The sequence below is a fragment of the Triturus cristatus genome, chromosome 3_1 (assembly GCF_964204655.1).
Source record: "Triturus cristatus chromosome 3_1, aTriCri1.1, whole genome shotgun sequence".
In the NCBI taxonomy this organism is placed as follows: domain Eukaryota; kingdom Metazoa; phylum Chordata; class Amphibia; order Caudata; family Salamandridae; genus Triturus; species Triturus cristatus.
Genome location: NC_140583.1, coordinates 318,451,890 through 318,473,379, shown reverse-complemented (window position 1 = coordinate 318,473,379; position 21,490 = coordinate 318,451,890). Strand labels below are relative to the sequence as shown.

At 41.8% G+C, this 21,490-nt stretch overlaps 1 protein-coding gene across 3 annotated transcripts in view; it reads right to left on the bottom strand.

Annotated features, from left to right (window-relative positions):
• The window catches only part of LOC146860186 (dual oxidase 1-like), a 1,129,619-nt gene that overhangs the window by 210,706 nt on the left and 897,423 nt on the right, over positions 1–21,490 (bottom strand). For all 3 annotated transcript variants that reach the window (XM_085644023.1, XM_085644022.1, XM_085644024.1), the window contains 2 exons: positions 12,534–12,650; positions 5,797–5,999 (listed from right to left, as the gene is read on the bottom strand). In XM_085644023.1, the coding sequence (XP_085500149.1) occupies positions 5,797–5,999; positions 12,534–12,650 (320 nt within the window). The remainder of the gene's footprint in view (positions 1–5,796; positions 6,000–12,533; positions 12,651–21,490) is intronic.

Genomic DNA, 21,490 nt, shown 5'->3' with positions numbered 1-21,490 from the left:
AGCCTGCCTGTTTTCCCAGCTGTGAATGGAAAGTCAGTATAGCTATACCTTATAAAAGACAAGGGAAATAAACAATATGTATCTTAAAGTTGTTTAAGAATGTGAGTGAATTGAAAATCATGTTAAATGAACAGATCTCATTGACCCTAGCTGCTTCCACTGGATACCTTTAGAAAACACAGCTTTTATCAGTAAACAGATGTGGCTGGCATTAGCTCATAAAATCTCTTTGATACATGAACATTTCACAAAGCACACCAAAGTTAATGACTTGGAAATATTGGTGAATATTGTGTTTCAATGTTTTAGTTAGTACCCTAATTGGCACATTGTCATTTTGCGACCGAAATCCATAAATTCCACCTTTGCTAAAGATTTAAGCAAACTATTTAATATCAGTGTTGCAGGTGCTACCATTGTAAAACACAATTGTAAAAAGAGTAATAATACTCACAGGAAGTGGTGGATAGAATTTGTAATATACATCGTTTGAAAACAATTCTACAAATGTTCCTGATAAATTTCATAGATTCGAAAAATTATGAAAACCACTAAATTAATATTTACCTGGAAATACCCAAGATTTCCTTGAAGACAATTCATTAGACTAAGGTCCCATGGACCGCCATATCAGTGGTGGCAGTCCGAGCATGGAGAGCTTGGTGGTCCGACCGCCGTAAGTTGACTGGATTGGCTTAGGAAAGACTACCGAGACCACAAGCAAATAACCGACCGCCGGGTTCAGGATCGGGGAAGGCAGCTGCCATAGGGCAATACGGAAGACCTATAACGCCGTGCGTATTACAAGATGCCTGATCTACGAGTGGACCAAAGCAATCTGAACTCTTTCTTCAAGGTGGTGGTGATGAAGGATTTGGTGTGCGTATTCACCACTTTCTTCTTCTTCCAGGCCCGACGTGGAGCCCTGTCTCCAGGTCCCCCCTTCCCTGCAGGATCTTCAACCTGAGGATTACGACCCTCTGTGCAGCGATATACTGATGAGTCTTTTTCGTACCATATATCCATTGCCAGGACTCCCCACAATTGTGCCTAACCCCGGTAATAGTTATATGGTATTTTTCCACATATATCATGCATGTATGTGCATTCGACACATATGCAGTCAAAATGCACACACAGGCATCGATATATTTGGAAAAAGTACTTACCCCCGCCTCCACACTGGTGGTCTTTGGACTGACAGTGCCATGCACTGCAGGGAGCGGACACGGTTCTACGGCAGGCAGACCTCCAAAGTTGTAATAAGGCCCTTAGTGAAAAGTACTGGATCATCTACTTTTGCCCTTAAATACATGACTATTCATTATTGTGAATTCCTTCCGTCCCAAATATCTATTCTCTTGTTGTCTTTTCTTGTATTGTTTCATTGCCAGTATTGTTGAATTAGATTTTATGATATGAAATTACATATTCAGTATTTCATTATATACAGAATTGCTGTTTGATAAGATCTAATGGAAGTACTGTTACTGGCTGAGGTGGGTGGGTGAATCCCTACTCAAGCAGCAACCACAATCGCTGTCAGAGTGAAACACAAGCAAACCCCCAATTAACTTGTGCTTAACCCTGGTAGCTTGACACAAAAACAGTCATGCTTAACTTGAAGGCAATGTGTAAAGTATGTATGCAGCACTTCGAACAGTAATAAAACACAAACACAAGTCAAGAAAAAATCCCCACACCAATTTAGAAAAATAGAGTAAAATGTGATAAATTATTTGAGACCAAAATTACAAATATTCAATCCGTAGAATCAGACATATGCAATTTTAAAGATTTCAGGTAAGTAAAGTGCCTAAGAGCACAAAGCGTCACTCATGGCTATCTGTTCGTGCGAGACTAAGTGACATTCACAAGTTCAGGCCGACCGCAATGAAGCACGTGCTGGATAGAGGGACCACGTTAGTACTGATGAAAGGGTTGCCTTCAAAAATCGAGTGAGAAGAGTTCAGTTCAAGATGGAAGGGGCCGCAAGGAGCAGGGAGAGCACTGCTGTTGGTCGTTGATTTAGCACTAAGAGCATGCCACGCATCATGGACAGTCGTCGGAATAGCACTGGTAGTTGCTACAGATTTGTGCTGGCGGTCATAAATTTGTGCTGGGCTGTCAATGCAGTAGCAAAAAGTGCAAATCTTGCCTTGCTGGGTGTCTCTGGCGGTCTCTGTGTCGCAAAGAGTCCGATTCACCGGAGCTTTGTGTTGGCGGGTGGCAAGATCTTGTCGCAAACAGGTCCATTTGCGGTCATGAAGTGCCCAAAACTTCAGGATTTCTCCTTTTCTTGGAAAAAAAGCTCAACTGATGCCACACAAAGGGTCCAAGAACAGAGATGCACATTCCGGGAGTGAGGAATTTACTCCAGCAGAGCACAGCAGTGATTAGGCAGTACAGTTGCAGGTACAGGCAGCCAGTCAGCTGGGCAGATGCAGGGAGTCCTCTGAAGCTTTTTATGTCTGTGCAGGAGATCAGTAAGAGCACATGTCATAGGGACAACCTCTAAATATCAAAATATGTGCCTCTCCAACCTTTGTAGAAGTTGTCAATTGTATGGCCCTCTACATACAAAGTTCTTCTCAACAATGAATGCATTCTAGAACACACTGATGTATATATTTTTCAACTATGCATTAGACAGAAAAAGGGGGTCCTGTTACTTTAAAGTGTCAGACTAGAAACACAAATAGTGATCTTACCTTAAATTAAGGAAAAAGTATTAACATTTGGGTTTTTGAGACCATGAAGATGGTAGGCTTAGTGATGTAACACGTGAAAAAGAGAAAATGAGCTGGAAAATATAGGCACTGAACACATAGAGAAAAGGGACTTTTCCTTGAAAAAGCTCAATTGACAGATTTTCACATGGCTATTTATTGGTGCAAACTGAGGATAGATATCTGTTTGCAAGTTGAAGAAATAAAGATGACTCTGATTTTGTGTTATGATATCCTTACACTTTCACTAAATGACAACCATAAATCCCAGAACACAAACCATGAATTGCCATGAAGGCACTGAGTACTATACAAGACATTTCCCATAGTGGTTGCAGTCTCCGCTGTAACTAATGTATATATCAGAGAAAAATGGAAAATCAATGGATGTGGTCCACTGTTTGATGACACATATTAACATAAGGAAAAAGGAAAATATTGGGGACCATTTATTTTCCTATTTTCTACACTCTGAGGGGCACAGTACTGGTGCATGGTAAATCCACATCTGAACAGTAGGTAACACCAAATCAGTACAGTTCAATTATGAGCGGAATCCCATGGAATGGGGAATTAGCATGTTCAAATGGATTTACCGGTTGTAAAGCCACACGGAATTCTCAATTATGCGAAGTTTAATGCCTACATTGGCTGCAGATGGAAACTGTATGGGGAGCAGGGTGGGGGTGTAGTCAGGTGCCACAGGGAGTAGGTGAGGGAATGGGAAGATAAGATATGGCAAGGGAGAGCTTTGAACGCTCTCCCCTGACTGACAGAAAATCGGGGGATGATGCTTGGTTGACACTGGAGCTAAAACCACATTCAACTTCACTGAGAGGAATTATTGTCAACTTGGGGGCATATCAACAACAACCGGCGATAATTATCTCTAAGCGCACTTAGTTCTAGGATAATTATCGCCGGCTAGCGTGGATTTTTATCGCTGAGGTAGCGTGCTATTAGCAACGCTTATCTCAATAGCGATAAAAATCCTCACGCTAACAGGCTAACGTGAGATTATCGCTGGAAACCCAGCGATAATCTCATGTTAGCTTGTTGATAGGGACAGACAAACTTAGCCATGATATCCTCCTTCCATAGGATATCATGGCTAAGTCAGAAAAATACCAGACGTAAAAAAGCAGCGTTAACCGCGGTTACCCGCGGTTAGCGCTGCTTTTTTTGTCTCTAACAGGGTTAGCGACATTCTTGATAATAGGAGAAATGTCGCTTAGCGACATTTCTCCTATTATTTTACTCTGGAACGCCCCCTTTGCATCTCATTAGAGATGCAAGGGGAAGCGTAGAGTAAAAGGGTGCTAACATGCAAATTTGCATGTTAGCACCCTGTTGTTGATAGGGCGCTAGTTTTATCTCTCATCTTTTGGCTTTTAAAGCCAAAAAAGCAGAGATAAAGCCCTTGTTGATATGCCCCTAAGCTCGGGCCCAGTCCTCCAACACCTAATTAAAATAGGGTGTGGAAATACCAGCCTACTTATGATCAGGTAGAATGGAATTCCATATGGCAATTCTATTCCTCCTGACTCACAATCATGACCTAAGCGGCTGGCCTCACTCATCCCTATCAGCGGTGTGCAAAATTCACATCATTTGCTTTTGCATAATTAATATTTTGGCAAAATTACGCAAAATTACACAGAATAATGTGAAATTCAAAACTGCCATTTGGTGCTATATTCTACGGAAAAATACATCTTTGTGTCCACTTTGGACGTGAGGAAGCAGTTTGCGTAAGAAATAGTGCAAAAAACGAAACCACTTTGAACCACAGGCATTCACACACACAGACATTTTTCCCAAGCGTCAGGGGTGGCTCCGCTGTTACCCAAAAGCCTCAGAGATGAAAAAAATGGCAATAAGGTTAATTTATTTACCATTTTATTTTTCATTTACCCATCCATACCGAGTGTCAGGAAGGGGCAGGCCGTGCTGAGTGGTAGCAGCAGCAGGGAGGAGGGTGAGCTGCCTGGGCACTTCAGTTCAAAGTGCGCATGTTTGTTGGGCGGCCGTCTTGCGTCTAACCTCTCTAACCGAGCTGTCTTAAGACATCTGGGTTAGACCAAGGACAGGCCTCCAGTGCCCTCAAGAGCATCGAAAGAGGCCACTCCCTCCAAACCTCGTGCTTCTCTTATGCTGGTTAACAGCATGAGAGCAGCACCAGGATTGGTTAAGGGAGTTGGCTGGGGTCCACGCTGTTCACCGGTTGCACAGAGGAGGACGTGTTGTGTGTTAAAGGTAAGTGGATTTTTATTATTTTACGTGTGCAGTGCGATAGTGCATGTAGCTATCCATCATTTCCCCACCCCACTACTCTCCTCTAGATATCAGCCGCCACTGTCAAGCGTTCATGGTAAATTTTTACAGCTAACAGCACATTCACCATAAATGTTTACAGTGCACAGTGAGTAATTACGTTAATTGGTATAATACCATAATTGTGGTAATTTGCATAACACAGATAATACAAAGTAATGGTTCTTACATGAGAACAACACACATTTCTCCCGGCCCCACCACCCAAAACACCCTCATTACAAGTGGCCCACAGCATCATCCTTGCGGGATAGAGTGACACCACTCTGAGCCTTTATGAGAAACCCAATGTTTACAGACCTGGAATTACTTGGTCTGAAAATACAAGACCCAGTAATCTCAGGTGTAGAGACACCAGACTTAGAGGTTTGTGTGGTGCGACTGAGGTTGTAGCTGGCTGCTCCATCTGTGGCCCAGCCCACACTCCTTCTCTATATCAGGGGCAGCAGCAAATGCTTCCACGGTTTTGCCCTCACTATGCCTTCCCTCCTCCTTCTCTGTCCAACATCATTATGGCTCTGAAAATAGTCCCTGCATGTATTTAGCATCTACTGCAAGTCCATTATTTTCATTGAAGGCCTGCCCACCTCAGTTTCCAGGTCAGACCAAGTATAATTCCTTGACTAAATCTACCTATTCTTGTGCATGTCGGGGTGCCTTAAACCTCTAACCCCCCATACATAATACTTTCAAAGCGGTCCCATTTCAAAATATTCAAGGGTAGTCCACATACCAGGTCATACTCTTTGGGGATTTTCATCAGCAGAGCCCTGCACCCTTTGTTACAGGACTGGATGATGTTCAGCTCCTGGTGGTTCTCCAAGTTGATGCTTCGGAGCACAGCACTCCTGCTGTCCAGCACACGGAGCAGCTTTCTGGATTGCAACTGCAGGAACACATGGCGCCGGGGCTCCTTTGCACCTTGCCATTCCAGAGCTGACAGAAAGAAACAGGAGGTTTTGCATGAGCTTGGATGAGTTGTCAACGTTTTTCTTCTCACCCAAAGGCATTTAAACTTTTCAATTATTTACTGCACTGATGTACTGTTTGAAATCACAAATAACTTATTGATATAACAAAAATGAATTATATTAATCCACTAAAAATATATATATATGTATATTTGTTTCTTTAAAAAAAATGGTACTTAAATTAAGAACAATCCATAATATGCAGGTAATGTAATGGATGATGAGAGATGTTACCTAAATTATACACTCTCTCAAAAATGTGACAACAGAAATTTCTTTCTCATTACTGTGGGTAAGGGCAATTCCTCTTACAGAAATGACATTCCCTCAAACAGCTGTATTCTATGGCTGACATAAATTGGGTATGCGTTCCAAATTCTGAATTCTCTGTAATTTAGAGGAAAACAATCAATATAATCTTGTGTATTTTTCCATGTTCCCTTGACCACAGCACATTTAATCAAGCCAGGACTAATTTTTAGATAATCACATTGTTATGAATACTATGGGCCTAATTCATGAAGGTAACTTAGTCTTACATTTTTGCTTAGATTTACATATTTTGGCTGTTCACAAAATTTTAGTGTAAAGTTACTCAAACGTATAAGAATAAATTACACGTGTAAATTTCCCAAAAGTGTAAGTTACTTTTGTTAATAAGCCTCAAACCACTCCATTTGCTAAAGACATTTACGTTATACTTTTGAAGCAAATTTACACTCAGATTTTTGAATGGCCAAAAAGCAGTAAACTTACTCAAAAGTGTACATTACTCAAAAGTGTAAGTTACCTTTGTAAGTCAGGCCTTATATTTTTTCTACTCCAGGTATCTCCCTGCTTGAGTTGCACATGTCAAACAGTCAATCCAAAATGAATACATGTGAATAATGTGATTCACATTGAGTTTATATCATTATGTTCTGTAATATGATATATCACATTTAAATTAATATATTTCCCAGTATTTAATCAAAATACCGACTGCTTTGTTTTACATTAGTTTGTTATTGCTTTCTAAAGTTTCTAGGAGGTTGACAAATACATTTCTTGTTTATTGTTGGTATTCAAATAAACAGTCTTGTGGAATGAAAATCATTGAAAGGGCAACAGGCCACTTTCTGGTAATTGTTTATGTTAAGAGTTTTCACAACAATTAAATATGTTTCTAAAAAGTGTGCACAGAGTGTGAAAGGTAGAGTGGAATCTTCATGTCAGGGGACACTGGGTCAGGCAATACAGAATCATATCTCCAGTTCCAACTGAAGGCAACCGGGATTGGAGTTATCCAGCATTCACTCACTGATTTATCAGCGTAGTTGGCCTTGTGAGATGAGAATAGTAGACCTTGCAACTGCATTGAACATAAGCTCAGTTGTTCTAACACATATGTGGGTGGCCATCATTTCTGAAATTCGAAATAAGTTTTATTTTCTGCAATGCTAGAATTAGATTAGACATTAGAAGTAGCAGAACGAGGTCAGAATTGGTACAGATCGATCACCGCATTCATGTTCGAGCAGTTCTTTTTGTATTATGCTTATGGTGAACGTTGGTGCTGCCATTTTATTTGTCTTCATGTTATGGGCCTGATTCACCGGCCTATCTTTTTATCTGTGGAGTTCTTTACCCGACTGCGGAGGCCTTGCAGTCGTAAACTATTAATTTGTAGTTTGTGAATAGCAAAAAAATAGTAACCTTACAAAATAGTGTAAGTTTACATTTGTGAACCAGGCCCTTAAAATGCACCTCTTGTGTTCTAGTGTCCTTGAGCTTGTAATTATTTAATGAGATCAGATTTGGTATTCAACTAACTATCCTTGTCTCATGGGACTGATCGTTACTAAAAACATATCGCTCATATATTGCTCAGTGGGATGTGGAATCAATGCAGTTCAACTGATTTTCTGATTCAGGTTGGCACACTGACTATGGGCCTCATTATGATGGTGGAAGTCCTGCCACCGACAGCCTGTCCGTGGCGGGCCCTCCGCCATCGTACTGCAGTTTTCCACTTGCCAGATTACAATGGCGGGCGGAAACATGGCGGTTGGAGCAGCCGCATTGCTCAGCATGGTGGTGGTGCCTGTCAGGTACCGCTGTCGGGATTAGGATATCCCTTTTCGCCTGTCGTTTTGCGGTGGTCAACCCTTCACAAAATGGCACGCGGAAACGGATTTGGGGGCCCGTAGAAGGCCCCCATTAATCCCTGGGCCTGGGGCAAGAGCACTTGGGGGTCCCTATGGCAGCCCCCCCTACATTTCCCTGCACCATGTGGCAGGCACAGAATGGTGCCTGCCACGTAGTGCAGGGAAATGTTCACGGTGCATTTTTAGCATTGCGGCAGGTGCTGCAGCTAGAAGCACCCGCCACAATGTTAAATATGGCAGATGCAACCGCTGTGGTGACGGTCGCATCATTATCCTCTTCCCTGGGACGAAGGCAGATGGACAAGAGTCCGTCTGCCATCATACTCAGGCCCTAAGTTGTTGGTGTCTGTGGGTCTAGAAAACTGACCTCTGTGTTTATAGAAAAATATAGAGAATGTATCGACATTTTAACTTTAGTTTACTCCCCATCCCACTGTCGTTTTTTTAATCCATGTAACCATGCAGTCTCATTCTAATCAGAATGGTAAATTAAGCATATAGTCCAGATCCCCTTTAAAGCTAACTATCGATGCTTTTTCTCTAGCTATTTCCGTCCAGGGCAAAGAACATTTAGGGTAATGCGGCCTTTCAGTTGCGATTAGTTGACCACCTTGTTAAAACCAAGGCAAAGATGTACTGTTGTGCCCATTACCAGTACACTAGAAGATAAGGAGATGTAGCACAATGATTAAACCACCATCTTAGGAACAATTTCATCACCATACACCATGTTAGACGCAAATCTCGACAAATGGTTGCTAATGGAATGCTAGATGGTACAAATGAATGATGTCTCCAAACATGGCTAAATGTCTATTCAGTTTATTAACAGCATCTGGTAGGGCACTGTAGCCTACAATGGAGTCTTATAAATCATTATGAATATTTCTTTGTCTGTGTTTGATTGCTGGCCCCCGTATTTTCCCACCACAACCAGAAAATATTTTATTTTAGGCATGTGCTAAATTCATAAATGAATCCATCCTTATTGGACGTGTCAAATATCAATTATCTGGAAAATTATTTAAAAAAATGAATACCTGTTAACTTGAACAACTTTGTATGACATAAAGCACCACAAAAAACACCCTTCCAATTTTTAGGACACCCTAGAAACTTGTATATGTATATATTTAGTATATTTGTTATCTGTAAAAGCATACAGAACTATAAGTTGTTTCCTGAGACCCATCTGTTAAGGTAGCATGCCTTTGTCCTTGCTGGTTATCTTCTTTTCTTCACAAAGTGACAGAGTTTTGATAATTGTGTCCCATTTTATTGTATTTTTATGGTGTTACCCTCCAACAAAAGACTTGCAGTCCTGAAGAAGATATATATTATTGATGAAAAGAAGGTATGATAAGTGTAAGGAGAAATCCAGCATGTACGTACAAGACTCCTTGAAAGCTGTCAAATATTATGGTAGTTAAAGTCTCAAAGGAGTTTTGGACCTTAAAAACCAGAGACATACATTAACAGTACCTTCACCAGGGAGAGGTAAGAGCTAGAGGCCTATTTGTTTCAAGGCAGCATGTGTTGTTCAGCTGCATTATGATTGAATGGAGAGAGAAAGGGCCTGTTTGATATTAATGTGCATAGTATTCCAGACTTTTGGCATATTGCCAGAGCAAGCTTTCTTGTGGGTGAAATTTTCCTTGAATCTGAGTTGTTTTATTCTGAGGTTTAAAATGCACTAAAGAGTTTGTGAGCTGGAAATGTGGGAGGGTTCTGGTCGACTGTATTAGCCAGTCAAACTAGCTACAAGCTACTCATGATAGCCATCTTAGTGATGCCATGAAGAGCATGATGAAATCAGACTTGTTTGATGGTTATTAGGCATGCTGCTGCATCTGATGCTAGAAACATACAAAACAGTGGTGGGTCGAATGCTTGTATTAATCTCAGCCACCGGTAATCACTCGGGATGAATCCCAATCCATCATTATTTTGCACACCATGCCACCACAGTTTGGATCCAGCTATATGCAAATCAGTCTTGACCCTGCTCCACTAGGACCAGTCCAGCCCGACTTGCCACTCCAGATCCTTCTTGAACCGAGCACAAGCAACCCAGGACCGGTTTCGCCTACATATGGGCTTCTCAGCTGGGTACAGCTTGGTTCCAGTGACATAGTGTGAACGGGACCCACGTCTGGAATATCAGTCCCACTTGATTTTTACAAATCGTATACAAGCATATATAAACAGAAGTAGTGAACATGGCAGTAAGGTAACATTTTCACTATCAAAGGAGGTAATATTAGCACAATGCTAAATCCGATAATAGGATTACATAACAGGAATAGGGCTCGCCTTTCAGACGTGGTGTCATAGAGACTGAAAATTGTTGACTATCTGCAAGGTATGAATGAACATGTAGATACAACATAGAACTGAATGGGCCACCAGGTAGCATGTATATAAAGAGAAAATGTTCACTTGTTCCAATGTCAGAGCCTTCTTGTCTATCTGGGTTATTATGAAGAATCTACGCTCTAAATGGGCCCAATACATCTCTAGGTCTCAAGGTGGGTAGCCCAAAACACACTCAGACTTTGTGTGTCTCAAGCAACTGGTGTCTTCAATGGGGTTAGGAGAGTCAAGAATGGCTTCCCATTGTAGAACAGTTATAAACTTTGTAATGGACAAACACAGTATAATTCACAATCAGTTTCTCCAGGCACAGCAATCCACAATAAGGACCTATATTCAGTCCCTCGTCTAGTTGTGTGAGTCCCAGACGCTGCACGGGAACTGTTGGGTGCGTCTTGCATATCAACTGCCACATCTCGCCAGATCAGCTGGCTGTATTGCGCTGCCATTCCACACCAGCCTTGTGCACTCCGTCTGTATATGGGACTGCCAGCAATTATGTAGATTAGTCGGAAGTTGGGGTTCAGGGGCTCTTCCAAGATAGGCCTGTCTGACTCGCCAGCAGGTAAGTGAGTCAGCCTCAGGCTCTACAGCAGCCCCTGTCGCTGCCGGGCTCCGCGGTCTGAGCTTCTGAGTAGGCTGCGAGTAGGTGAATTGCTGTTATTTGACACAGCTCTACACGTCCTACTCCCCCGCCACCCGGTCCTGCACATTCTAGCTCCTCTCACCAAATATTAAAATCAATTTCAGTCGCGTGGATCATCGTTCCACCGCTGAGGATGTTCTTTGCTGGATGCAACTCCGCTCTAGTCTGCCAACTTGTTTGCTTGAGTGGCCACACTCTGATGATGATGTTGAATGATTACATTAAAAAGAATATCCCTAAAACTTCAAATTTATTTGTAAATAGATACTATTTGATAACTTATGCTGCAGATTTTAGATTCAAAACAACAATAAATTAGTGTTTGAGATGAATAACAAGTAAATGCGGTCACTAGTTGGTGTGAAATATTACTGTATTCTAATGTTATTCAATCTTTATTTGATTCGGTTTGTACTAACAGTATAGGTAAACAGTGGTGCATTCTTTTACGATATTTAATAAAGTTAAAACTAAAATCTTACCACACTTCTCCATTAGTGATCACAAACCAAAATATTTCCAATTTAATGTATCCATTTCTTTTGTGAAAGGAATCAAGATACTATTCTTTCAAGGACCAAGGAAATTATTCTGTCAAGGCAGCATCAATTCAGTGATGGCATATTCCAGCATCTAAGCTGGGGGACTGTTGTGTTCAATACTTATTGCTCTTGTGTTCCACAGCAAAAAAGCATTAAAATCACTTCTACGTGTAGTTCTAGAAAAATATAAATGGCACTCTACTTGCATTTAGGATCAAATTTCTATACCGATAAAGGACGTATCTTAAGACTCCTACATAAAGTAAAGGGTAAGACAGATGTTTCAAAACTAATTAAAGTCCTAGTCTTTAATAGCTCACTGGTTGTGGGGATGATAATGCTAAGTGAATGATTCCAAATTATTCATGACCAAAGCCAATTCCTAGGTCATGTGTCACACAATAAATTTCAAATGCTATACACAAGTCACTTCAAATACGGTAGCTGAAACTCTTGCACATCTAGATTTCTTAAAGGCTGTTTAAAGTTTTAGTACGTCAAATAGAGTGCAGTTTAAGGAATGATTTTAGTAAGAGTGTAGTTGACTAATCTGATCTAATTTACTTGAGATACTGCACTAGATTACCATTATCAATGTTGCTGCGCACCCATGACAAGGTCCAATGCAGTAAAATGGGCCTCTTGATTCTAAACAAAACATCAGTGGAATATTTCCTACCAACTCTATCCCCAAGTTATAGGCAAAGCATAGGTGAGCAGTTACGAGACACATTTATTTGTTCTGAGTGCCGTCTGTCCCTTCTCCCTGACATTGTAACCCGTCTCTTTACCTTCCACCCCTTCAGCAAACTCCTCCTTCCTTTCAGTTGCATGGCTCTGTTTCTTCTGTATTTTCTTGAAGTCTTTCTTCCGAGACTGAGCTACAGCCAGAGCGATGAAGAAAGTGACTACAGGGGTAGAAAATTGGAGACAAACATCAGGGGCGAGTCACAAACAGTTAAAACATGTAATCAAACTAAGGGAATTTAATGTTCTTTGATCTTTCGCAGTAAAATATATATTCTGAAACTCGTAAACACTTTTGGTAGTGCCCACAAAAAAGGGATTAAAGGTAGCAAGGTGTATCTATTGTGCACACTCACATATCATTCCTACTTTTTTTTTGCTTTGCCAGAGACATCAGTTTCTTTTATGTCTGTTCTCTGTAGGAGCATTTAGGCATACTGTAATAATCAGGGACCACGCTGGAGATATTAAGTCAATGTAGGTTTATTCAGGTAGCAGGTAAGCAGTTAAACAGGTAGAACAAATCCAAGTATAATACCACAGCAACCCCACCGGGAGCAGCCTGCTAGTTGCTCAGCCCCATTCACCAACTGTCACTCCTCATCCAGTCACCCAAGCATTCCACACATAGTCCACACACCAAACATGCCACTCAGAACACTCACACAGGCTGAGCAGCCAGGGACAGGGAAACATGGGAGAGGCAATCCATAACATAAGGATACTACATACCTCTTCCCTAACGAACAGAAGAATGATGTAACGTAAACAAAGCATAAAAGATAAAAACAGCATTTAACTATAAACACATAATTACAGGAACAGGAAACAGGGAGCAACAACATCGCAAAGGGAATATAACTAATCAAAATGAATCTAGATCCCAGACCCAGGGATGGCGGGAAACACGCATCACTAGAGGGAAAGGAACAGAAGACTATAGAGAAAGACAGATGACGATAATACCCATCCCGCTCCTCTTATGAAGAAAAAATTAGAAAACTTACAAATGTAACATCTCCATGTAAGAAGTAAAGTTAAATGTGGACAGAAGGGACTAGTACCCAACGACCTGCCCCACATCTCATCCTGAATCTGTGAACCTTTACTGAATCGCAAAATGGGTTTATTGAATCTCAAAAAGCCATTGTGTGGTCAGAAATCCTCTAATTTTGTGAATCAGAGGGTTTGTAACTGCAAAATGGCTTATGACATCTGGACCATAGTAAATTCCCCTCTTTTTTTGCATATCATCTGTATAAGGTTTTTGCTGCTGTTGTTCTCATCATCTTAATAACTGTAAGGTATGTGCAGTACTAGTTAAAATATAGAGGCATTATCACTATGCTTCTATTATACAACATGCCCCAACATTTTGTCAAGCTTTGTTGCATCTTCAGTGCACATTCTTAAATACTACAGATTCGATATTGTGATCCAAACAATGCTCATTGACTACAAAATCTTCACACGCTGCAACAATGTATTTTGGTGAACTGCTGGGTTTACAGAACACCTTTGTAGATTTGTTTCCAAACGTGTGTATACTCAAACCATACTATGGATTTCACTGTTACAATATCATGTACAATCAAGACATGAAGCAACTGCACTTTTTTGAAGTTGCTGTAGAAATTGCATGATTTTTAAGTGCCATTCCATAAAGATGTACTGTTTTAGGGTAGTTTGAAGGTTTTCACTTTTGTTGTATTATGTTATGTATGTATGTTAAGCATAGGGAACTGAGTTTGAGAAGCTTTAGTGTGGGAGTCAATTCTTTTTTTTTTTTTAAGGGGAGCACGTATTGGGCCTCATTACAATGGCGGTCAGACGAGCATCCGACAACCATCGCAGTGGGATTGAGACTGCCCGACAAGTAGTCAGTGGTCCTACCTGCCATAATTTTGATAAGACGGAAACTGCTTTTCTCTACTGCGCCTTGTGCTGGGATACTGAAAAGGGCCGCAGCACAAGCCGCAGTAGAAAAAGGCATGTTTTCAAACATCCATGCTCCTTATGCCAAGCACCATGTGGTGCCTGGCACCCGGTGCATGGATGTTTGGGCGGCACCACATATGCCCCTCTGTCTACTTAGCAGTGGCCCATGGGGACGGTGGGTGGCGGCCCTGCTTGGGGCCCCAAAGTCCCATTCCCACAGCCTTTTCATGGCGGTGGGACCACCATGAAAAGGTTGTGGGAAATGGACATCCTAATCCGTACGGCAGGGCCTGCGCAGGCACCACCTCCATTGTAGGGATTAGAGTCCTACCACTGCCTTGATGGGCTCCTCGAGCTTGTTGGAGGCAGCGGTCTGTCCCCCACACTGCATCATAATGCAGTGGTTGGACCAATGGCCTAGATGTCGGAGGAACCTCCACTGATAGCATGTCAGTGGTGGTCCCACAGACATCGAAATGAGGCCTGTTGTTATTAGAAACAACCATAAACCTGACTACCTTGTTGACAATAAAATGATGTCCATAAAACTAGAACAATATATTAATTATGTAGAGTATGTCCCAGGTGAAATTGAATTGACCGCAAATTTCAATTTTCCAAAGCTGTTAAAAGATACTGTGAATAAGGAAGATTAGTGGGGCAATTGCAAACTACTGGCAGGAATGCACAAGTCTGGGAAAATCATAACTCAAAGTGCATTGAGTAAATAACATAGAAACAGTGAATATTTGAAGATGGTAAGAAGGTATGCATTGGGGAGTTGGCAGCTGAAAGTTTAGTTTGAAAATAAGTTTAGACGGTATTGGAAGGTCGGGCCTAAGTTTTCATGAAAAAAGGAATTCCTAAGAAGAGATGGTATGTGGGTTTTTCTAGGGTTAGTGAAGAATAAGGTGGTAGAGTGGGTCATGTGGGACATATTTTATATATATATATATATATATATATATATATATATATATATATATATACACACATATAGATATAGATATAAATATAGATAGGTAGATATAGATATAGATAAAACATACATTAAGGGATTGGTCTGGACGGCCAAATATTGATTATTAAGTGGAAAGTGCTACAAGGAATTGTGTTACATGTGAGTCTTCAGACTAGCTTCAAAGATATCCCTTTCATCTATGTCATGTCCAGACATGCACAAAAGGCAACTTTAGTATGTGGCTAGTTGAGACCAAAGCTTTACTAATACGTATGGAGTGAATCATTCAATTTTTGATTGAGTTTTTCAGCAGAGATGTAGTCCTTGAATGCTTAAGCACAAAGGATTTGTAGAGAGACTGAATTGGGAATTGTAGGGTAATCGATGTTACCGGAATAAAAAAATGAAGTCTGTGATTGAATAAGGTGTTCTAGGCTTATCAAAGGTGAACAAATCAACAAGTGGCTTTTCACAATTTGATGAAGGGTAGAGCCTTGATTTCGAAGATGTGTGTGCATTGTGTTACTAAGGTAGTTTGAGTTAGTCATTTTAAAGCAAAGATTACAGGGAAACTAGGAAGTACGAGGTCTAGGAGACAAAAGATTAGTCTGCACTAAAGTGTGAGAGTCAAGAAAGGAGTAACAGTATGCAAATGTTTGATTCACTTTTAAAAGTGTTAATGATTATAGAGATACACATGCAAGGTGGAAAAGGACCATAAGGAAGGAGGGTCCCGAGAAGAGTAGACGACTGATCATAATTAGGGATCCCGGTTTTATGGTATTTATTTTTTTAACATTTCCGTCTGTATTTATCCATATTTATTTTTTGCCCATCTTATTGGTATTTATCCATATTTATTTTGTGTTTTGTGAATATATGTAGTCATAAAATTGTATATTTCCACATTTATTTAACTTATAAACATGCACTCATACTTTGCTGCCTGTCACATTTTAGTAGATTAAGCAGCCAAAAATAGCAAAACACTACACACTATGAGCATTAGAATACAAATATATGTTACCATATACCTTTATTTACGGAAATCTCAATCTATTTTTACCTTTCCATGCTGCCTATCTGCTCAGCTGTTGTCCTAGAAATCACGAAAAACAGTATGGACAGTCAACAACACTTTTAAAAATAAATACAGACAGAAAACAGTTTATTTTCTATCTGTAATTATCTGTAAAAATCCGCAAAACGGAAAACCGGGAGCCTGAATCATAACGGAGGAATACTGTGATGTGGAATAACCACAGGATGATACTAAGAAAACATGCTTGTGTTTGTAATATTGGTATTTATATAGCACAAACCTAACTATGAAGCAATAAAGCACTGTACATTACATAAGGGATTGGGAAATGATCTGTAGGGTTGTGTAGATAACGTGATGGAATGTAGTGGCGTTGGGAGTGACTAAAGCCATGGAGTGTTGTAACAAAAGTGTGCAAGTTATGATTAATCAGGATGAGGAGGACAGTCTTATTTTATAAGTTGCCGTTCAAGTCGGTTGTGAAGAGAGTGGGGATGGAAAAGAAGAGGTGTTCAGTTCCATCCTGATATGGACTGGTGTAGAAAGAGCAGCCCTAGGAGGTTAGTGCATTTATTATGCTTATTTTTGGAGGAATAATGAATACTGTATTTAGAAAAGTTAAGTTCAATGTATCTTTAGGGTGTATTCAATGTACTATGTTATTACAGGAGAACTTTTTGTATTAAGCCAGTTGTCCTCAGCAGACCAAATAAGGCAGTTGACTAAAGGTGTCAGAATAGAGCTGCTACTTGTATATTGGTTTTCTTCAACATACATACGTACGTACATACGTACATACATATATATATGTATATATATCCATAGATGCATTCATACATATATACATACACAAACATACACAATCAAATTCAAATTCTTTGGGAGGCCGTCAAGACATTTTTATGTACAGAAAATTCAATTTGTTTGAGCTTGATATGCTCAGAGACTAAATCCATTTAAAAACGTCTGATGTACGGCCAGAGAAAGCCTCCCTGGGGAGATTACTAGAATAAATATTCGACCACCCTTTGAAGGACTGAAAGAACAGGCCAGCCACATGTCAGGATAGCCCAACAAATGCCAGAACTATTGCCAATCCTTTATATGTTAATCTGACTTTAATAACATACAGGAAATTAGAACAGAAAGCAAAGATCTATGGGCAGGATAGGAGCAAATGAAGAAGCAGAATAAAGATTTAAGAGGTCATTGCAGTCTTAGTGCATGGCCTGCCTTTGACTTTACCCCCTTGGCAAAGTACTGTCTGCCAAACTGAGAAATCCCTTCTAATCTTGCGTGACTGCAAAAGAGCAAAAATCACAAGGTCTAACTCCCTGCGCATGAGTCTATGTTTTTTTTTTAACTGTCTCACATGGAGGATCAAAACAGGGAAACATGCATGGGAAGGAATGCCCTAAATAGGACACATCTCATTATGCATGAAAGGTGGCAGCCCTATGGTGGACTACTAGTAGAGTCGGCTGTGGTGCCACTGATTGTCAACCAGCGGTACACCCTCCTCTAAATGAGGTCCATCAACTGATTTACTGGGGTTTTGTAGATCCCCAAAAACCCTACATCTCCCACCTAGACAGATGAGGGGAAAAATAAGGGTAAGAATGAAGAGTTGGAGAAAAGAGTATGAATGATTAGTTGAGGAGAGGATAGACAAGAAATTGGAAGCTGTCCCATTTATGGTGTAACCATGTCTCTAGTCTTGGTTTTCCTTTGCATCTTTGGGATTTGCAGTGTTGCATTTGTATGTATGCATGTATGAATGTGGTATTTGTTGCACAAGGTGAGAGGCAACGACACTGTCAATCAGTGATTCGAAGTCTACTATTCTTTGATAGTTTTAGGTGTCGTATCTGTGAACTTCCTGTAAAAAGTTACACCACACACCCAGGGCGGGTGCGACACTTTTCTATTGCAAGAGAAATGTGAAAGTCCAAATTCCTACACGCGTTAAGAACTGGTGCTCACCTGAGGTTTCTAAAGCATTGGTCAGGTCTGCCATGGCCGGCCAGTTGGTGTGCACTCAAATCTAAGATGTTTTAAGGGTGCGCACTTGCACCGATGGTGTCTTTGAATATGTGTCCAGCCTGCAATGCGCTCTGCACTGTGGGGTTGATAAACATGTGTCCAGTCTGCCACTATTGCGGGCTGGGGTGCACACCTGCACCGGTGGTGTCCTTACATACATGTCCAGCTGCCATTGCAGGATGATGTGCACTCTGCACCAATGGTGCTCCTAAATATGTGTCTGGCCTGCCATTGCAGGCTGGTGTGCGCTTTGCACCGATGGTGCTCTTAAATACGTGTCCAGCCTACCTCTGCAGGCTGATGCGCGCAATTGCGTGTTTACCTAGACTGGCCTGTATAAGTCACTGGCACCTGAGAGGACCTTTTACTTCCACCCGAGTACACCAAGGGTACGTCTTAAAGGGTGAAGCGGGTGGCAGATGAAAGGCAGGGCAGGTACACATGTTTCCCCTGCCCAGGTAGTGAAGAATACCCATGTTTGTTTTCACTACCCATGAGGTTTGCGCTTCTCATAGGCTAAAATGGGGAAACGGTTGAAATCACTTCAGCCTGCAATAGTGGATTGCAGTGGAGCAGCCTTGTGATGCTTCTAATCATTGGATTTGCAGTGTCAACCCCTTGCCAGCGGTAAAGGTGGCTTTGCTGTAATTTGCGGAGAAATGTGACTACTAGAAAGTGGGCATTTCTGTTCTCTAAAACCCTTTGTGTGCCTTGGTGCTTGGCTGCAATCCACGCTGGAGGCTGGTGGAGCATATCTGGGCATTCCCCAGCGACAGCTTTAAAACCCTGGGCATGCACCCGGAACAACAGACCTCTGCCATTTATGGGCAGGCTGGAGAGAATGGAAGAAGATATGTTGACACTTGGCCTCTAGAGCCAGATCACAGCATTACTAAAGATAAAGATTTGAATTCTAGGGCCTCATGGCAGACAGGGCTGACATTTAGCTGAGATATCTGTGGTTCAAAAGGGAACCCTTTGAACCACCCCCAACTTTAAAGGCACACTCCAGTATAACTGCGGGTGCCTTACGTCAGCACGGGGTGAGAAACGCTTGTGGGGACGTGGGACCGGAGAACCTGGAACTACGTGTTACACACTGCCAATGTACTCTGTTGTGCTCAAGGAGTACAACTGCCATTGAAAGGGACTGTGTGCCCTTCCTGATTTGTGACTGGCCTGGATCGACTACCAGAGCTGTGTGACACCCTGAAGTGTGCTCTCTAAGGGCTTGTTGAGCTTGCCCCCTGTTCTTTCAGAGATCTCAGGGATATGAAAGATCTCCTAAAAGGTACCCACACCATCTACTTATGACACCTGAAGTGTAGTGCCCTTTCAAATGCCCACATCGACTGCAGGAATCCAACCGGTGCTGCGGCAACAAATGATGGACGAAATGCTGAATGAATCAAACATTCTCACCAGCCAAGAGATTTGGGTTCAATCCATCAATCTTTTGCTCACTATGCCATTGCAGTTAGGACCCAGCCATGTGCAAATCAGTCTTGACCCTGCTCCTCACGGGAACAGTTCAGCCCGAAATGTCAAACCGAGTCCTCCCTGGACCAGAAACAAGCATCCTGAGACTGGTTTTGGAAAATATTACCCCTAATCACCCACGGCACAGGGACCATGGGACCCTCGTCTAGGCATACCTATCCCACTTAGGGCAAAAAGCTCTGCGGCGGCAAATGATGTGTAGCACTTTTCACCCTAAGTGGGATGAGCATGCCCAGATGTGGGTCCCGTGCCCTCCATGCCACTGGACTCAAGCTAGCCTGGCTGATGAGGGGTAATGCCCCAATACTGGTCCCAGGATGCTTGTTTCCAGTCATCGCTGAGAAAATCCCACCATTTCCCTGGCAGAGGGCCAGCACGGATTTCGGCAGTCTCCCAGACGGTAGACACGTTAGTGGTCAGAGATGACGGTTCAAAATATCCTGAGATTCAAATCATGGACTCTACCACTGCGAGTCAGACGATACCTCGTTTAGAGAAAATCATGGCTTCCCATGGATTCCTCAAAGAACTACACACTGACAATGGCCCTCCATCCTCGAGTCAGGAGTTTACAGAGTAGTAACAATCCCATGGTGTTTAGCATCGGAAAGTGACGTACCCAATGGCCACAAGCTAATGCAGAAGCAGAGCGTTTCATGTTCACTCTTAATAAGGTGCTCCAGATCGCTGTGGCAAACAGACAAAGTATGAAATGTACTCTATACTCTTTCCTCAGGGAATACCACCTGACACCTAACACAATGACTCAAGTCATTCCCAGCTCACTGTGTTTGAACCATCCTGTGGGGGATATCATTCCATTGATCGATGGGCCATCAGCAATACAGAAACAAGTCGCTGACACACTGCAGCAGCGCCAGACAAGGAATAACCACATGTCCAGAGACCATAGAGCCAGACATAGCTCCATCACGGTTGGCGAAATGGTGATGGTGAAGAATAGATATCCCTGGAGCAAGTTCATGCTCCCTTTTGAAATTGATCTGTGGAAGGTGCAGTCAGTAAAAGGAACAATGGTCACTATTCAGGGATGTGGAGAAACCATCTACAGAAACATATCCTTCTTTAAGCGTTATTGCACTTAGGTCAGTGAGTCCGGGGAGGATCTCTCTACACCCCCCAGAGTGGAGGCGGAAAATGATGCAGAAATATCTCAATCCTGTATCCAGTACCATCAGAGTCAGCTGTGCCTGCGGCCCACTAAGGGGAGAGTCTGGTTTTTTTGGAGCAAAGTCCTGATGTGTTGCCTGATTTCAGCACGTCCCCACAGCCGGTGCGGCAAGATGAGATGAAAAAGAGAAGAAGAAATGCGCCAAGGGACAGATACATACCATCTCCGACCACGTCCTGCGAGATCTTCTCGGCTAAGAGACTTCTTACTGAACTGAACTATTAGTGTGTTGGTGTCTCTCTCTCTCCATCTCTCTCTCTCTCCCTATCTATCTTGTTCTCCAGTGCTCTTCAAACTTTCTTCCCTGAAAAGACATTCACCAGTT